At 41.6% G+C, this 21,971-nt stretch overlaps 1 protein-coding gene across 7 annotated transcripts in view; it reads right to left on the bottom strand.

Moving 5' to 3' along the window:
• Positions 1 to 21,971, bottom strand: part of CALD1 (caldesmon 1) — a 203,861-nt gene that overhangs the window by 38,823 nt on the left and 143,067 nt on the right. The window contains exon 1 of one of the 7 annotated variants that reach the window (XM_076341967.1): positions 17,795 to 18,033. The exons of the other annotated variants lie outside the window; for them this stretch is intronic. Coding sequence (XP_076198082.1) covers positions 17,795 to 17,841 — 47 coding nt within the window. The 5' untranslated portion in view covers positions 17,842 to 18,033. Of the gene's footprint in view, positions 1 to 17,794; positions 18,034 to 21,971 lie in introns of those variants that run through there. 7 annotated transcript variants of the gene reach the window in all.

Below are 21,971 nucleotides of genomic sequence, written 5' to 3'. Positions count from 1 at the left end.
GTGTTTCTAATATCCTTTCTTATTTTTCATAGCTCCAAAGAGTTCAAGCATTATTATTTTTCTGCTGGGTAACCACTTATTCAATGGGTTAGCAGAAGAACGGTCTTTCTGTCAGATCTGGCATCCTTGATTTCCTACCATACCTTTAGAAGCTTTTCTCCTACTTTAAACCTCGATCTAAAATACCTAAAAGATAAAACAATGTGCATTTTAACAACTAATTTTTTGTTTCAGCTGAGCAAAATCTTTAGATTATTTACATTGGTTAAGGATCTGGCTGTGAGATTGTTATTTTGTTTGCATGACAGAACAGTTAAGTATGGGAAAGAAAAGGTCTTCTGAGAGGTCCAGCTTGTGTACGCTGTTCTTTATGGTTTCTTTCCTTTTGATGTTTTTGACATTTAGGTTTTTTCACAGGTAAGGAAAGAGTAGATACACTCATCCCTTTAACAGTTTGATTCTCAAAAACTGAGGTGCAAGCAATCCACATGGAAGAATGAAGTATAAAAAGGGATATGCAAGCCAATAACCACAAGGGAAAATGACTCCATACTGACAACAAAAATACTTGGTGACTACCAAGTAATTCATGCCAAAAGTAGCCAAAGATTTTATTTCATTGCTGGAGATGGCACTGAAGCCTCTAGGACAGATCCTGGCTTCCCAAATTACTGGTTTCTATTGAAAATGTAAGGTTTTGTTGCATAGATGCCCAGGATTTCCTCATTTCTTGCAGTTTTCTGCTCATAACAACACTGTTGCTTTGGTTTTAGATTCAAGCCCTAAAACCTGGGCCTCATAGTTAGAGCCAGTCTGTAACATCACTGCATCATTCTGCACAAAGGCAGAATGACTCATGCACGCACCTATTTTTTTTTTCCTCATGGCTGAAAACTGATGATCTGTTTCATAATATGAAATGCAAGCAGATTCTCCAACCACATTCAAATAACTCTGGTAAATCGCCTCTGAGTACCTCAGCATAAATCGCACGCAGGGCCGCTAACATGAAGGGTAAAAACCTTCAGCTACTGAAACAATGTCAAATTTGCCTCCGACATATATTATATTTAGATAAAAGCGCTTGTTGGAAATGGCCCAGAGAAAAGCATGTAATTCTCTCAATATGTGAAGTCTGTAGTGCTCTGCAGTTTTACTTCATCCACAATAGACTTGACATTGACCTGTCAGTGAGCAGTGCGGTATATTTAACTTGTTTTAATTTAGAAGTTTCACATGAAAAGGAAAAAAAAAAAGTAACTGGGTAGAAAACAATAATTGGCCAAGTGCCTTCTAGCTGATAACTATTACTTTTTTACTGCTTTCCCTGAAGCTTAGTGGAATTCACCCAGAAATCTGTTTCCCTGGCAGATGACAAACATGCAAAAAAGTGTACAAAACAAGCTTACTTTTTCAAACTTAAAGTGGGAGCAAAACCCAATTGCTGTGCATACCACTGTGGTTGATGTGGTATTTGTTGACTCTGCAGCAAATTGCTTTCTGCTTGCTGCCACCGCCTCCATTTTCTAGTGCTTTATTGCATATAAAATCCAAAATAATTTATGCCACAGCCTTAACCAGTAATATTTCAGGCATGAGACTTGAGAATAACGGGCATTTTGCCTAGCTGAGGCATAAGTAAGGACTTACAGGATTCCCCCCAGAATATACAATCCACAATTGCTACAAAGCCAAATCATAAATTTTCTTTCTTGTGGTTTTAGGGCCCCAGTATTCAATATGGCTTTCAAGACACTTTCATACCTCAAATTGCTAGCTTACTGAATGTATATAAAGATCTAACTCCTCCTCTTTTGTATTTCATTGCAAATAAAACTCCAATTGACATGACTGAGAGATTTACTCAAGACAGAAGGAATTAAAAATTAAGACAGACATGAGCATTTGTAACTTAAAAAAGTTCCCCTGCATATTGAGAACTGTGGTCTTTCCAGAAAATATGCAAAAGATTTGAGGAATGAAACCTACATTTTCTTACAGGCACCTTTAGGCAAACTGATGTCTCTAATGTGTCACGCTTAAACTACAAAGTTCTGTATTTCCTCCAAACGTCTTTTTAATTCATACAAAATTCATGTCATCATCTGTGATATCTATCAGAGATCATTAAATGAAGGCAAGGGAGGGAAGGCAGGCACGAGGACGATTTTTGTTATTGGGCCATTTTCTCATCCTACATAGTCATGTCATTAAACTATGACCCTGAGGTAGGTGTAGGCAGGGATGGATGCCCCATCAGGCAGACTGTGCGGAAGCTGGAGCAAAAGCACACAAGGAACTCTGCAGCCTTATGGGGAAGAACCTGAACAAGAGCATAAGACCATTTCTCATGGCCCAACAGCAATTTTTCTATATATATTTTTTATATGCATACATATATAAAATATATATATATTCTCAGAAATGAATATTAGAAACAGTTCTTCTTTCTATCTAAAAATAAAAAACTCACATCACATGCAATATATTTTTTCCACCGGAGGCTGGAGTGGAAATTTTGTTGTCATTAGGAAGTGGAGTTTTTTCTTTTATTCAAGCACAATAGTTATAATCCATTTCAAGAGGATTCCCAATTACTATTGTTCAGTTTCCCTATACCTATAGCAATGGTCTGGTTTTGCCAAGTTTTCTGATGTAACCACCTCCCTTTAAATGCAAGAGAGTGCTATTATTGAACAAAGCTGTAGCTCCTCCAGCTTGGACTCCCAAAATGCAACTCAATCAAAGTTGCAGATTAAGCAGAACAGGTTAGTTAGACAGACTAACAGGTCTTAGTCCTGTACCTGGAGGATACACTTTGAGAGGGGTAAGCTAATGAATAAAGATGGGGTAAAATACAATAGATTCAGCTTATTTGTTAGACTGATATAAGTACTTTCCAGCTGAATTGCACTTTTGGGTTTCTTACACTTGGGATTAGGGTGCAATAGCAACTTCAACATTTTTTTTTATGCCAGGCTTTTTACAGCATCCCAGTGTTTGTTTCTAACAGTTCAATTCTGAAGGCAGCAATGGCATAAAGCAGAACTTCCAGACAAGCCCTGCAACTGTAAGCTCACCTCAGCTAGGTGAGCTAAAATCAGATTTACAGAACATAGTGCTCAGGATACAGGCTGCCTCCACCCTAGTGCAGCTACAGCAGTGACAGAAACAAGGGATATTTTAGCAAGATTTTGCTACAGAGACAAAGGCATAGAGACTGGATGGAAGGAGCATTGGCTTTCACTCTTCTCTGCTCATTGTCCAGTTTAGCCCTATAACTGCAGCCGGTAATGTTTTCTGAAGAAAAAAAGTTTAAACTTTCTGAAAAAATGGATTATTTCTGGTGTTATTTTTTTATTCCCAAACAGTATGCTGCATCCTCCCAAATTAGCAAACAAGAATAAAGCTACGATTTCAGGAAAGCACAAACTGAATTATTATAAATTATGTATGTATCGCTGACCTGGAAACCCAGCCTCTGGCTTTTCAATTTCATCTGCTTCTCTACTTTCACCCTGGTTACCTGCTTTGAAGGCTTGTTTAATGCAGCACACTAGGAAATAGAGAGCCTCTTAACAAACTGATGCTTGCATTTCATTCCCTCCATAAAGATTAATAGGACTGCTGCATTTTAAGAGGACTGTATATTAAAAGGAAGTGCAGGACCATGAGGATAGGTCTCATACACAGGAAGCTTCTTTAGTTTCAACCTGTACTTCTTCCATTGAATATCATATAAGGACAAATGCTAAAAAAGTTAATTCAGAGAATCACTGGATTCATTAACATCCAAACCAATCTCAGTCACACACTCTCTAAACCTCCATCACCGTGCTCAACCTACTCACAATCAACTTCCAGCATATACCCACTCAGCATCCACCCCGCCAAAACAAGATGTGAAATTTGAGATGAAACACAGCTTTGGTTTTCTAAGATGACAAATCTTCTCTATGAGCAGAATCCCCTTTTGCATTCATGCTTTTTCTTCACTTGCCTGCCAGGTTTTACAGGGTGTAATGAGGAACCAGGGGCCAGGACTCTACCATGGGTGAATCCTGAAGGGAAGAAAGTTCACGGGTATCACGTTGATTGATATCAGGGACAACACTCACCTATAGTGCTGGACCCATCTTGAAAGAAGTTATTTCATCTATCACTGAAATACAGCCACACCTAGAATGGATCAGCACATAGGCTACAGCTATGGCTCCATAACTGTAACATCAGTCACTGATTTAAGACTGAAATTCGTTATGGATTTGAACAAGACCGGGACAGAGAACCAGTGGGGCAGGAAGGAGGAAGTTGGAAGCAGGGATCAAACAGGGACTGGGCTGTAGGAAGGAGCCTGAAACAAGACATCTCCTTGGGCTGGAGAAGGGGAGAGACAGAGAGCAACAATGGATGAGCAGCCTCCATCCCCACAGGGCACGAGATGGGGAATGGAGAAAGGTTGATGGAGAAATACCCAGAGGACAGGGAAGAAGGAAAGAGATCTGTGTGGGTGCAAAAGCACCAGGACTGGGTATGCAGCTCTGCTGTTAACATCCAGGATTGGGCCAGGTTCACTCGGCTGTCCAGGGCCTGGAAAGCCAAAATCCACCATGACTGACAGAATGGAAACTGTAAGATACCAGGTCATGACTACCCAGACTACACATTGCTTGGTAACTCCTTTGGCCTTGCCTGAAATGTTACGTGATCTGAAATGCCTACAAACGGTCAGAACCCGCTGTTTTTATTGCTCGAGTCATAAAAAGTATAGGTGTTAGCATTAGCCTGGGCTCTGTGAAGTGTCAAAACCCCTCTATATTTTCCAGGGGATTAGAGATTGTAACTAAATGACTATTGCTCAGAGCCAGACAGGTCCCTGAAGATGTCTGCTGGAGCTTTCAGAAATACAGCAAAGTCTGTGTTGCAGGAACAAAATACAAGGCATGTATTTGCACACAGGGAGCCTGGAAAAATAATTTCACCAGATAATCATTCAGATAATCATAGAATAATCTTTTTTTCATCCACTCTTCCTGACACAAAATATGCAAGAGGAAGACACAGCCTTAACATACCGCAACAGACTAAATATTGAATAAATGCTGCAAACTGGAAAGCATCTGAAATGTAAGAGCAGAACAAGCACCAAAACAGAGCAGACTGTGAAGCCTTATGGTAACTGAAATAAACCACTTTAGGGGGGATACGGCATTACAAATACGTTCAATGCTACAACATATGGTGAACGGGGAAAAAAATTAATGAAAATCAGATGTCTCAAAGTTTTCTAGTACCGATTCCCCATGCACACAACTCACGGATGCTGTGCAGGTGCGGATTTGGTTTCAAGGGAAATTCATGGCTATTCACTTTTAACATGGACAAGCATCTGTCTCTTTCTCAGGTGTTTAAGAAATCTACTGTCAACAGCCAAGGTGATTAGGAGACATTTTCAGTGAGACAGCAGAGGAATTACGAGTGCAGATCCTGTCATTTGCTAACAGGATTAGGGGCAGATACATTCCATGCATCTCTCCAAAAGCTAATCCCAATGTGCCTTTCACCTTCATGAAAGGTAAGAAACCCTTCCATAAAACAGGCCTGTACAGATATGCAAGGTCACGTACAGCACTTTGAACAGCATACTAACGTTACAATGATTTGCAGACATCGTATAACAGCACTGCGCAATTTAAACAGCTGGAAGTTTGAAATGCAGCCATTGCAACTACACCCGCATAAACACAGTAAAATATTCTGGCTTTATCCTTTCAGTTAGCTTTCCCTTAGATGTGCCTATTCCCCTTACATTGCTCTGCTGTGATCCTTATTCCAGGAGAAGTTACTCATAAGAAACTATCAAACAACCCAGTGTAAACTATTGGAGAAAGTCTGTGGAAAGTGGACTTTGAGTTCATGAGAGCTGATCAATCACACTGGAAATACAAATCTAAAAGCCACAGTTCTTTAAAAAGGGTAAAAAAAAAAGACTTTTTGCAGAACTCTAAAGTTCAACAAAAACCTCTCTCATTTCAAATATTCACTAACAAACTATCTACAAGTCATGAGTTATTCAGAAAATACCCAGATAAAAACTAGGAAATGGAAGAAAATAACAATTTTCTTGCCCTAGAAGTGCCCACGGCCTGTGGACTTCCAATGGGACATACGCAGCTGTTAGAGGCATAAGGCAACTAATGCAGAGAAACTGTCCTGTGGAGGCAAGGGGCTTTTCTGCAATATACAGCATGTTTGCAAATCACAGCAATTATTATGGTGCGCCTTTTTTTTTTTAATTTCATTCTGGAATAGCAGTTCCACATAGGGAACCAGTCTGTAATAGCTGTTGCAAAATGCTTTATACTGTAGCATCCCCAAACAGATGAGCTCTGCATGGGCACAGGGAGCTGAGTGGTAGTGCCAGTTGTACGTTCACAGCAAGTTATTGATCAGGTCCTGTTGGTTCTTTGACAAATCTTCCACTGCCAAACAGCCACCCTCTGCCCTAACTGGTCAGCCTCCCCCCAGCCCTTTCTGTGCTTTGTGTTCATCAGATACAAACCCTGGCCCCAGTCTTTCAGTCCTTGTCCCAGCTCCAGCCTGTCCAACAGGCGAAATACATTCACGCTCCTCCCACGTTGGCACCTGGGTTGCAGGAGAGGGTGAGCAGCACTGACCTGGGCTGGACCTATGAGCTCTGGGTTGCTTCCAGATAGCGATGAGCGTGCCCTTGTTGGAGAGCACGGCATTACTTCGTGTTGTGATTGTCCTTGCCTCTGTACACCATGACCAAAGCACTGGTCCACAAAACATCGGTTTGATGCCATACAACATATACTTTCTTTTATCTGCATTTCATCATACTGCTAAAAGAAATGGCAGGTGAGTCCAGGGCAGCAAAGGTGAAGGAGCAAAGCAGATGAGACTATAGAAGAGAGGAGTAGTAGAAGGTGGGGAGGATAGCAAAGGGCTGCTCTGGTAAGAAAGCGATATGGCTAATGGGAACAGACTGCAAGTGCAGGTAAAAGAGAGTCTAATTCCAAATGTGAGAGGAGACAAGAAATGACAAGTTTCCATCACCAAGAAGCAAAGCCTTTTTACAGATTCAACCGACATTTTTAAAGAAAAGGTAATCGAAAAATTCATCATTAAACACGCACACACAAATGTTTAAGCCAAGGCTTTTGATATAATCCGTTACATTCCAGGAGTGAATGCAGACCGATGGCTATTTTCTCCTCGTTATATTAGTAATTGGCACTTGCTAACTTCTTTCCATCAAAAGATCTCAAGATGCTTTACAAATGTTAATTAATCCTTGCAACCCCTTCTGACTTCTGCATGGTGGGTATTATTACTACTATAATGCCAGTTTATGGAATGAAAAAACAGAGACATAGACAAACGTACTTCTTTTAGCCTAAACCACGCAGCAGATAAGAGTCTCGCTTTGGCTACACTACTTCATGCCTGCTCCAAAATCTGTTGAAGCTACCAGGACCTTTTCCAGCAGCTTCCAAAGGGAGTTGCTGCGGGTACGTGGACTCCTTCCTCCCAAGCCCGTCTCTAACAGCTGCACCGTGCTGGTGCCTGAAAGCATGTGAAAGCCACTGGCAGAATTGATTATCCCGGGATGTTTTTTTGCTGGCATACTGAACAAAGAGACATCCTCCCCTGAGCACTCTCTGAGCAAGTGATAGCCTGCCTCTCCTCTGCGTAATGCCTTCTGTTGCTAGGTACTTCCAAATCAGTAGTTTACATTTAAAAAAAGAGTTGTGCCTGCTGGAAAATGGGAAAGGAAGGGCAAAAAGCTAGTTTAGCCCAGGGGATCTTGCGGCCATGTCACCACAAAAGCACCTCAGGCTTTGCGCAGGGGTCAGCATGCCTCAACACAGCCTGACACCTTTTTGAAGCACTGGGTTGTGAACTGAGATACACTTAAGTACCTGAAAGTATGGAAAATGGGGTGCAGGGTCCTCATCCTCCCATTGGGAAACAAGGAGTTAGCTTGCTGCCAAACCCTTCTGCTTCTCAAGCTTCAACAGGTGCAGAAAGCCAACTTGGTGAGGTAGGACTCCTAAAAGGTGATTGAGTGAGAAAACACCAGTTCTACACCAGAGAGATTTTAGTCCTACAGAAACTGTAGAAGACATCACATGGGAAGGTTTCTGTGCACCACGGCTCTCACTGCACCCTCGTCAGTCCCACAGTGTAGATGGGACTGACCTGAATGTCAGCCAACCCTTCCAACACTGGCTCTTGCAGGACTTCGTCTTGATTCAAAGTCAAAATGTTTCCTGTCTCACCTGCACTGCAAGACAGAAGAGTGTTTTAGGAAGCCACTGAGACTCCTGTATCAAGGCATTTGCACAGCAAACGGATCCTTAGAAATAACACCACCAGAGAACAGACCTTAGACTTGATCCAAACACGCCACAGTTCATCTAAGTATCCTCTTCCCAGCAATCCATAGTAACTATTCCTATACGCACACCAAGCCCATTGCAAGGGAGATGCAATTCAATTTACCCTTTTATGAAAGTTCTCACTGAATTTAAGTCATGTATCCTGAAGGGCAGTGGCAGGGGCCAAAAACCAAGCACTGGATAGCAAATCTATGTTTAATATACTTTTGTGAAAATATAATATCTGGCAAGCAAGGATTTGGCAATGTAAATTGTAGAATATTTGGCACAATAACGAATTAGGACAAGCATAAGAGAATTTGAATTCCTGCTCACAAAGAGTGTGGTCCAACCTGTTACCACAACTCAATTGACTGAGATTACTGACTAAATAAGAATATGGTAATCATCTGTTGGAAGAAGATAAACTTTAGCAGTTATGAGGTAACAAAAGGGTCTGGGGATCAGCAATCCTCCAAATTGGAAAAATAAGTTAAACCTGCTTTAAACTCAGGCTAACACGCTGGTAGTTAAGATGCTAAATATGGGATTTAGAAGGCTTCATTTGGCCCCTCTCTGCTGCAAGTTCCTGCATGAGATACTTAAACTCCCTTGTGCTTCAGTTGCCATCTGACTAACGCACAGGAATGTTCAGTGAAAAAAATCATCCATTTGGGGGATCCAGAGGATAGCACAATGGGCGTTACCTACATCAATAAGGTATTATAAGACCCATTGGTCTAATGCAAACACGGGCATAAAACTTAACTCAAACACTAGCAATCCTCTGCCAATGAGGTGATCTTGGATGTACTTATGGGTGCTTCTGCCAGCTCAAGATGAGTATGAGACAGTAACTGTCAGTGTTAATGCATAGCTATAAGCATATACAAACAGTTTTTCTGGACCCTTGCCCAAAGTTTGCTCAAAATACTCCCACAAAATTACCAAAGATTTGGGAAGCTCCAGGGAAGGCCCCACTACCTACTTTCCTACGTTACAGAGAAAACTTCCAAATGGTTTTCTCCTCTATTTCAGCTCCCCAGAAGCTTTTCCAGTTCCTTCTCCAATTTCTTCTCACATTCCAGGCAGCCCCTGTCACTCCTCACCTAATGGCATTTTAATGGGTGTCTCCATCTTCTTCCTTCACACCTGTGAGCCCTGCGCCTTAAATTCTCCCTAGCCTAAATCTCCCTACTGCCTACCCTTGCAACACTATCAGCCTTTTCAGGACTCAGGTTCTCACTGAAATGATGTCATGCATCTTGGGAAGTGCTAGAAGGGACTGAAAGCCAGGCAACTAGGCACTAAACAGCAAAATCTCTGCTTGCTATAATCTTGTGAAAACCATAATTATATCCTTTTTGGGGAAAGAAAATACATTGGTATAACTGCCAGGGCAGAACAGCACAAGAAACAACTAGCACACAAGAGAATGTAACAGAAACAAATACCGTTTCATAGGTTCAGAGCATTCGCCTTTCTAAGTTCAGGGGCTATAAGCATAGGACTGGATGGGAGGTACCAAGCCAGACTTTGTCTCCTACCTGATCGCTCCACAAGGCATTGGGTGAGTTTGAGAGAGGAGAATCCAGGAAATCAAGTAAGGAATTAACCCCGTGGCTATCCCAAAATGACAAAGGACCAAATGCAGCTCTCAGATATGCACAAGACAGGAATATTTATCCTCAACTGGATGGGCTGCAAATTATCGCTAATGCACATGCTGTCAGTGGGAAGCTTTCACAACCATACAGATAAGGACTGGCGGGAATACCAAGCTAGCATTGCTACAGTGTTAAGTGAGCTTTTTAGCATGTTGGTAAGTCTTGAGGAAAAGCTGCATTTGCAGAGAACTTCAAAACTGCTTTGCTACAGCCTTTATGGCAAATGTAACAGAGGAACTAAAAGAAAGTTAGTCCTCAGCCTTAATCTTTCTAACTAAAGTAAAAGTTTAGCTAGCTTTGGAAGCAGATGTGACCTCTTTGGGGCTTTTTCAAATCCTGAGAAAGAAAACTGCTGACACGATGTGTCTGACCACTCCTGTTCCAGGAGGACGCAGATGACTAAGGCCAAGATGCACAACACCATCGAACACACCCAGAATCCATGCCAGCGATTTCCCTCCTGCGGGAGAAGCGCAATCCTAAAAATCTCCTGCTTCACAGAGGAAAGATGTGTGTTATGCAAAGTATATGAGGCTATTATTCAACACTAGTTTAAAAATGGGAGGCTACTTTTGAAGAAATTAGTATGCAAGAGAATACGGTATGGTTGGAACACATTTCATTCGGGCTTTGCAAAATATCGTGTAACAGCAGCAAGAAAGAGCTGAAAGGGAAGAACAAAAGAAAGAGGGAAAGGAAGCACGTGGCAAAGCAGAGGCCTCTAGCTCACAGGAACTGGAAAGCCAGGAACAACCTGAAAATGAACAAAGAGACTATAAAGGTTCCGCCATGGCCACGTCAGTGTGTGATGATGCTCTACACCATTTGTGGATGCTGAAACCTACAGTGCATTGAGCCTTGTGAGGCTCACACATCCCATGATCCTACTCCACTAAAACAAAACAAAACACAAAAAACCCAAACAACAAAAACCTGTAGTAAAGATCATACCAGGACAGCAACAGTTGTGATGCTAGAAAGTACTTCTCTAATTACACTGAAGCAACTCCAGTGCTGAATATATGGGAGATGGAATTTGGCAAGCCAAAAATCTCCAGTTCAGAAACATGTAATATATTTTTATAGTTAAAAAATCTGCAGGCAATTTGGCTACAACAAACTGAACAGAAGCCAGAATCTCACATCCTGCAGTGACAAGTGCATTGGTCTCAAGGACACACGGACAGACCTCCACATTTCTTAGAGTACCAGGGGAAGGAAGACAAGTGCACATGGACTGCTTCCGCAGGGACTGCTTTCTCAAATTTTTGAAATGCACAGCACACCAGTTAGGAGATATTTTCTGAATAAGGTTTTAAGCTGTCTGGAACAAGAATCATCCTTTTTTGTTCTGTAATACAGCAACCTTTACCTGGAGGACCCACAGCAGGACCAGATCCTCCTAAGCAGAAGTATTAGGCAGATTGAAAGTGATCTGAAAAAGATTCAGAGTTCAGAATCAAAACTGCTTGCACAAAGTTAATCCTCCCCGGTTGGCACGCCAGGTTCTGCTGGAGTCACTGTTGCTTACGAGAATCTGAATATTTCTCACTCTTGCTTAGTTAAGGTATATGAAAAAGTGGTGGATGGAAATTAAAAAAAGACAACTAAGTTAGCCAAGTCCCTGATCTTTAAGAGAGATTCTGACTTTGAGGAAGAAGGGTCTGAATACAAATAGGCATCAGACAAAAAAACCCCACCCTACCAAACCCCCCAAAAGTGGTTGTGCAGCAAGCTTTTGGGAGTAGCCTACTCCCAATGGTGCATCTGTATGTTTTGTTTAATGTGAACTGGTACACCCAATCCCTGCTACTAATGCTGTTTATTTTTCTTTTCTGATTAGTTATCATCCAAGTTTATCTTTCACATCCTTTGCCTACAGTAAGCTAACCTCAACAATAACAGGATACATACTCTAGAATTACTGGGGGGGGGGGGAGAGGAAAAAATTGCTTCATAAGTGACACAATCAAATTTACAGTACTCAGAAGAAAATAAATGAGCGTGTGATGGAGAAAACTGGGCATTTAATGACTAGGTTAGCTGTTATTCCTCCTACAGTCAAAGAACTGCACCGGAGCACTGGGTGGGAAGGGGGCAGCCACTTTACGTCACTTTTGGTCTCCTGGTACAGCACAGAGTGCATTTAAGCAGAGCCGATACTTGGCTTGATATTTCAGTTACCGAGAGACAAAGACTTAGGAAGGAAAGAATTTAAATACCAGCTTCTGCCCTCGCTTGAAACTTTGCTCATCGTAACTCAGTTTAAAACCTGAGAAACTATACTGACTTAAGATCTGAAGCCTGTATTTAAGCCCAGGATGCGTTACTCATCTTTGGAATTCAATACGAGCCTTCAAAGCAATTTGAAAGAAAAACAGCTGAGCAATTTAAAGCATCAACTAAACCTTGTAGTTAGTACTTTTCTTCAATGACAGATTTTTTATAAGAGAGAAACTGGATTGTAATACCTTGGACTAAAGTGTGATTTTTCTGACAACTTCACAAACTGTTTAAATGCTTTAGATGTAGAACAACCCACATGGAAAACTGTGTTCCAACGTGTCCGCTGTTCCCTAAAAAGGTGATTACAGTATGGCACTGTTAGACTTGCAAAACCTTCTCATTACTACATCCAGTTTGTGTGTCAGAGTGAGATTTCATGGCAATGCTGAACACTTGTGAAAAAGAGAAGAAAAAGGGGAGGGAAAGGCAAAAGGGGGCGCGGGGGAAGCCCTCCCTGACTGTCTACTCTGCAAAGGATTTGAACTGCAGAAAAGAGGAACCATGTCAGCAAATGCCAAACCAATGCGATACCTGCCAAACCGCACCTTATCCTCCTCAATCAGCAAAAAAATCATCCGCTGCCTGATTTCTCTTACCTCACCAATAAAGGGCTAGGGTTTTTTTCCCTTATTAGGACAGTCTCCATGCTGTAAAATTCTGGCTCTAATAAGTGGCTTTAACAATATGTGCTGCACATCAGCACAAAAAGAAAGCAACTAATAAAAATGAAACACAGGAGGAGAATAAAAGGGCTGAGTCCTAAATTAAAAGGGACGACATCAGCTTAGTTCGGGCTCCAAAATTTGATCATAGATTTTACGAAATGGAGAATTAAAATTGGAATGGATAAATGTATGAAGGCTAACATTATACAGATATATAATTATAAACTCGGCCCTGCAGCTACTTATATGTGTAAGTGGCCTTACTGAAGTCAAGGAGACTTTTTTACTACACTTAAGTGCTTCCATGGCTCAAAACATAAATCAAATGTCAGTACATGAAAATAGTGCAAAGAAAGGGTTTTTTAATGTTTTCTTTAACAAAATAATATGCAAAAGGAGTGAAGAGTTACAAAGTCAGTTAGGTCTCCACGTTTCAATTATTTCAACAATTGATGTTTTGCTTGGTTGGATTTTTAAACGCATGGGTTTGGATTATCTAGTTTACTGCATCTGCATTATATGGACATATATGCATATATATGGACAGAAGAACACAGAGGGCCTAAAATAATCACCAGAAAATTTCCCTGGTTCTTTTGAACCTTCTCAATTTACTCTGAATTGGGAACAGGGTAGATGGGGAGACCTGAGACTGCAGGTTTGGCAGGAAAGGGAAAGGCAGGGGTATGAAGAAGCAGGATGAAGTTCTGCCACCCCCATCCCACACTGGTTGAACACCTATGCCAACAGTGTGGCTGTGGAGGAGCTATCTGGATTTAAGATCTGCACTAACAATGAATTTTCTAGTTTTGCTGAAGCAGAAGAAAAAACCCTTGTCACAGTGAAGTGATATGGAAAATGTTCAGGGCTGTTTTATTTTAATTCAGCCTGAAACAAGAAGGCAAATCCTTCATCTAAGTTTTTTTCTTTGAACTTTTTTCTTTAAAATGTAGGTCGATTTGAATCAAAAGATTCAAAAAAAGATCAGAATGTTTTATTTCAAAAAAAATTGCAAAGATGCAGCTCAGTAATTTCTTATTTAGAAAGTGTCAAAAAAAAAAAGCATTTTAATTTAAAAAAGTATTTCCTCTTGTTTTCATTTAGACAAAGCTAATCTCAGAAACCTGACATGAACTCCTACCGAGTTCTGCTCTGCCCAGAACTCTCCCAATTTTTCTTGGTTTTGCTAAATTTACCTTTCATCAGAGACAATTCTCACAGCTCATTTCAGGTATTTGGATTCCCAGAGAGCAGTACCAGGTTGAGTCTGATATCTCTCACCACTGTCCTGGCTTGAACCAAGGCTTGGACAGGGTGGAGAATTCAGCTCAGGGTTTTCATGAAACTCTCCAGAGTCGCTTGTTCTCCGACAAAAACTTAGAAATTTGATTCTCACAGAGTTACATGACTTCAGACTCGGGTGGATGCCCAAAACTCCACACAAATTAATCCAGCTTTGTGCTCCCGACACCCCAATGCCTTGCTTGTGCTGGAGGAAGAAAAACATCTTTCACTGAGGCAAGAGTGCTGTGAAATCTCAGAGGTGTTTCCTTATAGACCTGTCCTTTCTCTGTCATAATGTTTCTTCCACTAAGGATAATCTCACTCAAAAATGTTTCAGCTCTCCCAGTAAATGTCTTCTGACCCACTATGAGGAAAGTTCCTAAATCCAGCTACAAAATCTTGAACTGGACATTCAGTCTTCAATAGCCACTGTCCCTGTTGATGTGTAAACCAGACACCAAAGCACATGTATTTCATTCAGGTGGTGACAACTAATATGTCAAGAATGCTCTGTATACACGGAGTATTATTACCACAGTGTTTGACATAAATATGTGGGTCCACCCACTGATAAATGTATTTGCATCAAAAGCACTCACCTACCATCCCAAGTGTTTCGGACTTCATTCCCAGACATCAGGCACTGAAGTGCAACTTAGATATAAACAGTGCAGCTCACAAATGGACAAGACATTGTAAGAAAACTGCCTATTTCTTGGCCCATGGTACACTTGTCACTGTTGGGCAAGAGCCGTGTTCAGAGGCTGACTGGCATTCTTAGCTTTCAAAATGAAGACAAATGGGCTTGCTACAGGCTAACATCTTTGTGTATCTGGTCTTTAGTTATATTATGTCCATCTTATTTTACCTCAGTAATGTAAAAAGGCTTTTACAAATTAAGGATTCAGGCCATTGCCCACTGGAGAGCAGGAATGAAAAGCATGGCCAACAGAGAAGACCAGAAGGAAAGAGATGGCTTCAAGTGAAAATGAACAGCATCAATTTTTGGAGCAGAATTAACCAGACAGCAGCAGTATTGGTGGCACTTTGTTGTCTGCGGAAAAGTGTCCTCTTCCACCCTTCTCTTAACAAAACTAGCTGATTATCTGTCTTGAACATCCAGCCAAGAAACAGAAAAGATAACCTACAATATGAAGAACCAACCAGAAAATGCTGTGAAAGAGTGAATTTCCAACAACCAAACTGCCCATGAACAATCTGTGAAGTTTGAACAAAAGTTATAATTTGCTGGAAGAAAACATTTACCTGTTGGCAAGGAAAACTTCTGCTTTCCTTAGAAACTTGCACGGTAAACATTTATTTTAGTGTCCAGCAAAGTGAGCCAATTCAATCCCTATACATTTACTAAGCAGTCTTTATATTTTCAGGCCAACCGGCATGATTTCTTGGCTATGATGCGAGCTTCTGCTTTTAACTTCTAGTGTATCAAAGGCTAACAGGATTATATTCAGCTATTTAGCAATTACAAAATTTTCTACAAATACTACAAGTACACTGAGAGTGTGGAGAGTATCTTTAAATGATGCAGCTAGAACGATCATATAAAGGGGCCATTAGAGGACATTTGCAAGAAGTTAAAAATCACATTGTACCTCATTCAAAACAGTGCAATAACAGCCACCTCCTTTTCCCTGGAGAGTCTCCAGAGAGTTAACTTATAAGGATTTTAATACTCCTTTTCTTTTCCATTGCAATCTCCTGAGAAGACACAAGCACTTGGAATGATTACGTTATGCCTCAGCCTGGGAAGGGCAGTATTTCATCATGTATTTCACTGAGCAATGCTTTGAAGAAGCCTTTGTGGGTAATGCTAAAGGTGTCTTCCCCACTTTTGGCCTGGGGTCACGGAGATGTTTGTTAAAAGGGAATAAATCAGTTTCCAAAGTTTGGCCACACATTTTATTTCTCTAAAGAGTCCTCACCAAAGAGAGCTTTGTTTTTCTTCCCTAAATATGCTACTGTGAGTCTTGACAAAAGAAAACCCATGTCTGGTTGTCGAGGTGTGTCTGCTCTTGTTTAGAAGCTGCTACAGGATACAAATCTCCCAAGATACAGGAAGCCAACACTATAGTAGCTAATCATGCTTCAAGAGAAAGGGACTGAATTGTTTTCACTCAGATATAATTTCACTGACTTCAGTGAACTCTCTTCACATAACATAATTGCAGGTGTTACAGCGTACCTCCTAGCGCTCGCCCAACACTTCAGAGACGCACTGGGCATAGTTAACCAGCAGGGTGCTCCCTCTCTCACCCAAAGGGGAGTGGAGGAGAACCTCTCTCAGCAAGGATATCCAATGATTTCTAGTTTTTTAAGCAAAACAGCCAGACCCTGTCATCTAGCTAAACCAGCCCCAATGCAGACCAGTGAAAGGGTCCAAAGGTCGCCTCAGAGGCTTCAGCCTGGGTCACTGCACTCAGGGCCAGCTCCCCACAGTAAGTATCAAGAGTCAAGGTTTCCATCAGTTATATCAGCACTAAAGTGCCCAAATCTCACCCACTTTGCCCCTTCCCCTCCTTTGCTTTCCCCTCGTGCTGGTTGCAGAGAAACTGGTGCTCCGCCATGGCTGCTCCCCATTCCCATACAGCAGTACGGGAGGGCTGGCTGCCGTGGCTTGTGGCTGTATTCCACCATGGACCAACACAAAACAAACCCATTTGACACGCTCTTAGTTAAATAATTATTTATTGCCCAATTTCTGAAATCACGATGAATGATTTCAGATTCCTGGAAGGGATTTCTTGGAGGGGCTGAGTTTCAGAAATCCCTGAGCTCCCTCTCTCCCTCCAAGAGCACAGGATTTCATGCTGGAAACTCCAAAAACAGGCACTCAGAAATCCCAGTTGCTTTTCAAAACCTCTCCCAAATTTTAATCAAAACCCTGATATAAATCACAGTATTTTAGAAACATAGTAGTGTCCTGTTTCCCACCCCTCAACATATAAAGCAGACAAACAAAACAACAACACAGGATCCAAATAAAGCAGATCATTTCTGTGGTGATATTACACAGGCTAATTGATTTTCTTCTCTCACTTCCGTCCCACATTCAGGGATGAATGTGCCATGAGGACTTTATTTACTCAGTGAATTAAGCAATCTGAGTTATGCGAAAGCTTTCACACAAACTATGAAATTTCTGCAAACTTCCCATTAACAGAACTCCCATTAGCAACCACTCCTTCCAACATATTCTTCTTCCACTGAACAAAGAAATCTAAATTCTGCAATTCAGGTAAGAGAAATGCATAAATGCAAAGACTTTTCCTTTACACAATAGAGCACAATATAGCAAAAAGAGGAGCAAAAGAACCCGGTCTGCATCCAATGCTTATTCCCCAGTTCAACCAGCTTCCCAACTTGTTACACCATTCTGTTCCCCTTTCCCATTGCCACCATCCAGCACTTCCTACACAACACCAAAAGGCTAAATCCATACAGATATCATAATAAATCGGCAACTCACTTGGAAAGGCTTGACAAGTTCTGCCTGCAGTATGATCTGCTGATCATGTCTGTAGTGTATGAATCAGTGCAAACTGCTGCCAGCTCCAGGGAGCAAATGGACGGATGATCAGGGCGTGGAATGAGATAATAAAAATGCCATTATCCTTTCAGGCATGTGAGACTCATTGGATGCTCTTTCCACCCCACAGGTTAACCATTTGGTCGGTCCTGTAGCTCCCGTAATGACACTCTCTATTTGCCTATTGTCAAGCTCATTATCTATCTTGTATCCTCCCCCCCTCCCTTTGCCCCCCTCTGCTCTGTGATCATATGATTATTTTTTTTTTTACTGTATTCTCTCTAATAGATCCTCTTTGCTATGTCTGGGCCCCCAGTTACAGAAATTCCTGTAGATTTCTCAGCTGCTCAACTTGACCGACAAATACTTGCTTCCCATTCAGCTTTCACAAGTGCTTCTGTTTAGCAAGCTTGTCTGAGCACCGGTCAGCCTGAGCACTGCACAGAGGTGCCTTCACAAGTATTTGCTTGTAGGAAAGTCACATTCCAGCCTGCTGAGAGATGATGAGGGGAGAGGACCCAAATATAAAACAATGGTCCCGGAAACAGTCCTCCCTTTTGATCGTAAATCATTGCCTAAGCATTTTGCAGGCACTTGCATCCAGTCTAACTTGTGAAAGGTCAAGCTGGATCAGATAGCTCAAAAGACTGGAGGGTGGTTGCCAGACAGGAACAAATCCGGGACGGTGGGACACTGCTGCAAGCTCAACTGCAGTCAGTGTAAGACCATCTTGTGTTTAGCAAAGGAATTAGAAACAGGGCTGGAGCTAAATCCAATCTAACAGACTCTCTTCAATGTTCTGCCATCTAATCCAGTGAATGAGGCAGGAAATAGAAATGCAAACAAAGTGATTTAAATGGAGGCACCATCAGTTACCATGATTCCACATGCTTGGCTCTCACACCCCTTTAAGCCCGCATATGTGAGTAAACTGAAACAGCTTACTGTGCAGTCCTGCAGCCATTCCACCCCAGGCTCAGATCTTGTTAAACCTCATAAATTACAAGGGTGGGTGTGGATGGATTAGTACTCCGAAGGGAAATCTCTACTGCAAGCTGGCCCTTCTGTGGGAAGGAGTGTGTGGGTTCAGTAGGTGGCACTCTTACCTTGGCGTGAGCACCGAGGCAATCGTCTCTGCATGAAGCCATGGAGGATGCTGGATGTCCAGGGAGGCATCAACCTTCACAGGTTTTTTTCTCAGAGCTTGCAAGAAACCAACGGCTGCACTTTGCATGGGGCACTGATATTCACTTACATTCTGCTCAAATCCTGCACTCAGTAATTGTTTTTTTTCCTTCCAAAAACTCCCTCTACAGTTTCAAGGAGATAGATTTTTTTGTGAGAAGGTAACAATTTTGTGCTTTATAGATAGGTCAAGGATTCCAGTGCAAGAATGTACAGGTGCAGTGTTTTTTGCACACTCAGAAACAGGTCTGCAATACCCCAAGAAGTTGCTATTTCTTCACGTACACCTCCTGCAGACCCAGCCCCTTGTTCTAAAATACATGTAAAAACCCCATCTTTTAGTGTATAAAATATACTGGAATTCCGGTCTAGAGCAAGGAAAGGCCAACAGTGCTGACTGCAAAGGGAGAAGAGCATGGTTTCCATTTCTGTGATGGCAGAGAGATCTGCAAATGAGATGAGGGTGCAGCAGGCAGGCCACTTCCATTTCTTTCACTCTGTCCTCAAGGGAAAGAGGGCATGTAAGGCAGCACGAATGCATAGAGTCCTTAAAAAATGCTGGAGAGAAGAAAGTCATCTTTACTCTTCCTGGAAAAGGTATTTCTGCTACTGGGGAATTACAGAAGCAGAATTCTTCCCTCTGGAAGAGCATTAGTTAAACAGAGGTTGTATCGCTGTTCTGCCAAAATACACATTTTAATCAGATACCAGATGTAAAGAGTTGATGTTTATGAAACTATAAACTAAGTTCCAAGGCAGCCCTACAGATTTCTAAGACAGGTCTGTATTTACTACTGTGTCACAGAAATAGGTTTTTTTTCCAGTTGAGTGAGTTCTACACCCTTTTCAATCCATCCTGGAATAGTTAGGTTATTGCAGTGCTCACACACAAAACTGTTTCCACACAGGATGAAAATAAAAGCAAATTGACTATCCTCTAAAACTTTAAATTTTCAAAGACTAGTTCCAGATTTTTCAAAAATCTGCCCCTACTGTCATGCAGATTCTGGCTCTAGATGGTAAATTTGACCTATTTGTTGGGTCATTAGGAACAGGGGAAGCCTCTTGCACTTGTAGTAGACCCCAGTACAGTTTTAAAATGTCCCCCTTAGACTAGGACAGTCAGAAGAATCCCAATTTCTTTTTCTTTGCTTTTCCAAATAATGTTTTGAATTATAAAAGTCTGGAGGAGAACTTCACTCTAGATGAAACAGAATGATTCACGTGGTCAGCCTATTTTTTATTTGGAGCAAGACTTCTAACACCAGATTGCATCTTCTTGCCCATACCTCTACAGCACTACTGAGAACAGATGTCATTTGCCTACTGATTGAGCAATAAGCAACACTGGCCATGCAAGTCTATTCTCAACTCATGTGCCAACTTTGCCTGCAAATGAAGAACTGAAGATAAATAAGATGAGCAAATCCCACTTCCAAACAGTATCAGTCTCTCTGCCCAACTGTCTGTAGTGTTAATCTGTGAGAGGTATCCTTGTCAACAACTGCTCGAAACGCTCTGCAGGTTGGTGTCCCACATATTAATTTTTAATTTGACAGCACTAGTGTTGATTTTTTTTTTCCATCTAGAAATTGCTACAACCATGATTTGTCACACTTGCAAAGCTGCAAGATCAAATGTGCAATTCTGGACACAGGCATGTTAATCCGCTGTGTACAGGCAACGAGCATACTGCCAAGTGGACCTGGGGTAACCCATATGAGCAGCATACTGTTGCACCAGTGAGTGCCCAGGAGGCTTCACCTTCAGCTGTCCTTGGAGCCGTGCCCATCATTTAAGTCATAAGGCCCGTTCAGCTGAGGAACATCCCTGTTTTCACAAGAGCTATGGGGACATTTTGTGATTCAGTTTGCAATACAAAAGAGGGCTCCGCCAAGGCCAACACGTGCAATGCCAAGCACTCACATTCAGTTGGGTGCGGATCCAGCAGCTCCATAAGTTTACAGCAATGCAAACTGGTGCCCCTGAAAGAGGCTGACACAGCCAAGATTTTGCCATGCAACCCTTTTAAAAAGAAGTGGAAGGAGGATCTGAGTCAGTTATAGATCCTTGCACTTAATAATCCCTTTATTATTTCGAAGCCAAATGTTTGATGTTTACTTTCTTCAGTAACTTAACTGAGAGGGATACTCTCAGTGCACTGTGGCCCAGAGGTGAAGATCTTGCATATGGAGCAGCAAGAGGCAAATCACCTTCCCCTAGATCATTTCAAAAATTCACATGGGCATCTAAAGCATGAAAAATGATGGGGACAGGAGATGCATGTCTCAACCTGCTTTCCTTGTATGTTCTGATGCTTCAGGGATTATTACCTGGCTCTAGGACACCAAGACCCCTAAGTAAGACACTAGAAAGAGAAAAAAACTAAGTTAAAAAAACACTAACTAAACTAGGGCACTTGAGAGGTGTCATTCACGCCAATAAACTCAAGTCAAATGGCTCTATAAGAGTGTAGGCTCATCTATTACAACAATGAAAGGAACTACAGGGCCTTTCCTAGCTTCTCAACATTAAAAGCAGCAAAATGAGGAGGAGGAAGGAGACGTGAGAGCTTTCCAAACGGAAATTATTACTGGGAGGTTCCAACGTCTACTCATACTAACAATAGGAATGTCCAGAGGTCATCCAGAGAGCCACTTAATATTTTGTTTGTTATTTTTACTTTAACCATTCCTGCATGCAAGGCAGAGTTTTCAGTGAACTGATCACAATAGCCCGTAAATCCTTTTTCTTTTGAGATTATAGTGAATTTAGAATCTGACAGAGGCACACACACCATCCAGACCATGCCCTTCCATATGTAGCCTATTCCTTTCTGTACCTGTTTGTCAACAGCAGATTTACTGTGCTGCTTCACTGTTCTTGTCCTGTTATTCAAATACCTTCATGTTTCTTTAGCTCTTTGTTTAGC

The sequence above is a fragment of the Aptenodytes patagonicus genome, chromosome 1, assembly GCF_965638725.1.
Source record: "Aptenodytes patagonicus chromosome 1, bAptPat1.pri.cur, whole genome shotgun sequence".
In the NCBI taxonomy this organism is placed as follows: Eukaryota; Metazoa; Chordata; class Aves; order Sphenisciformes; family Spheniscidae; genus Aptenodytes; species Aptenodytes patagonicus.
The sequence above is the reverse complement of the archived record's forward strand: the minus strand, read 5'-3'. Positions and strand labels throughout refer to the sequence as shown.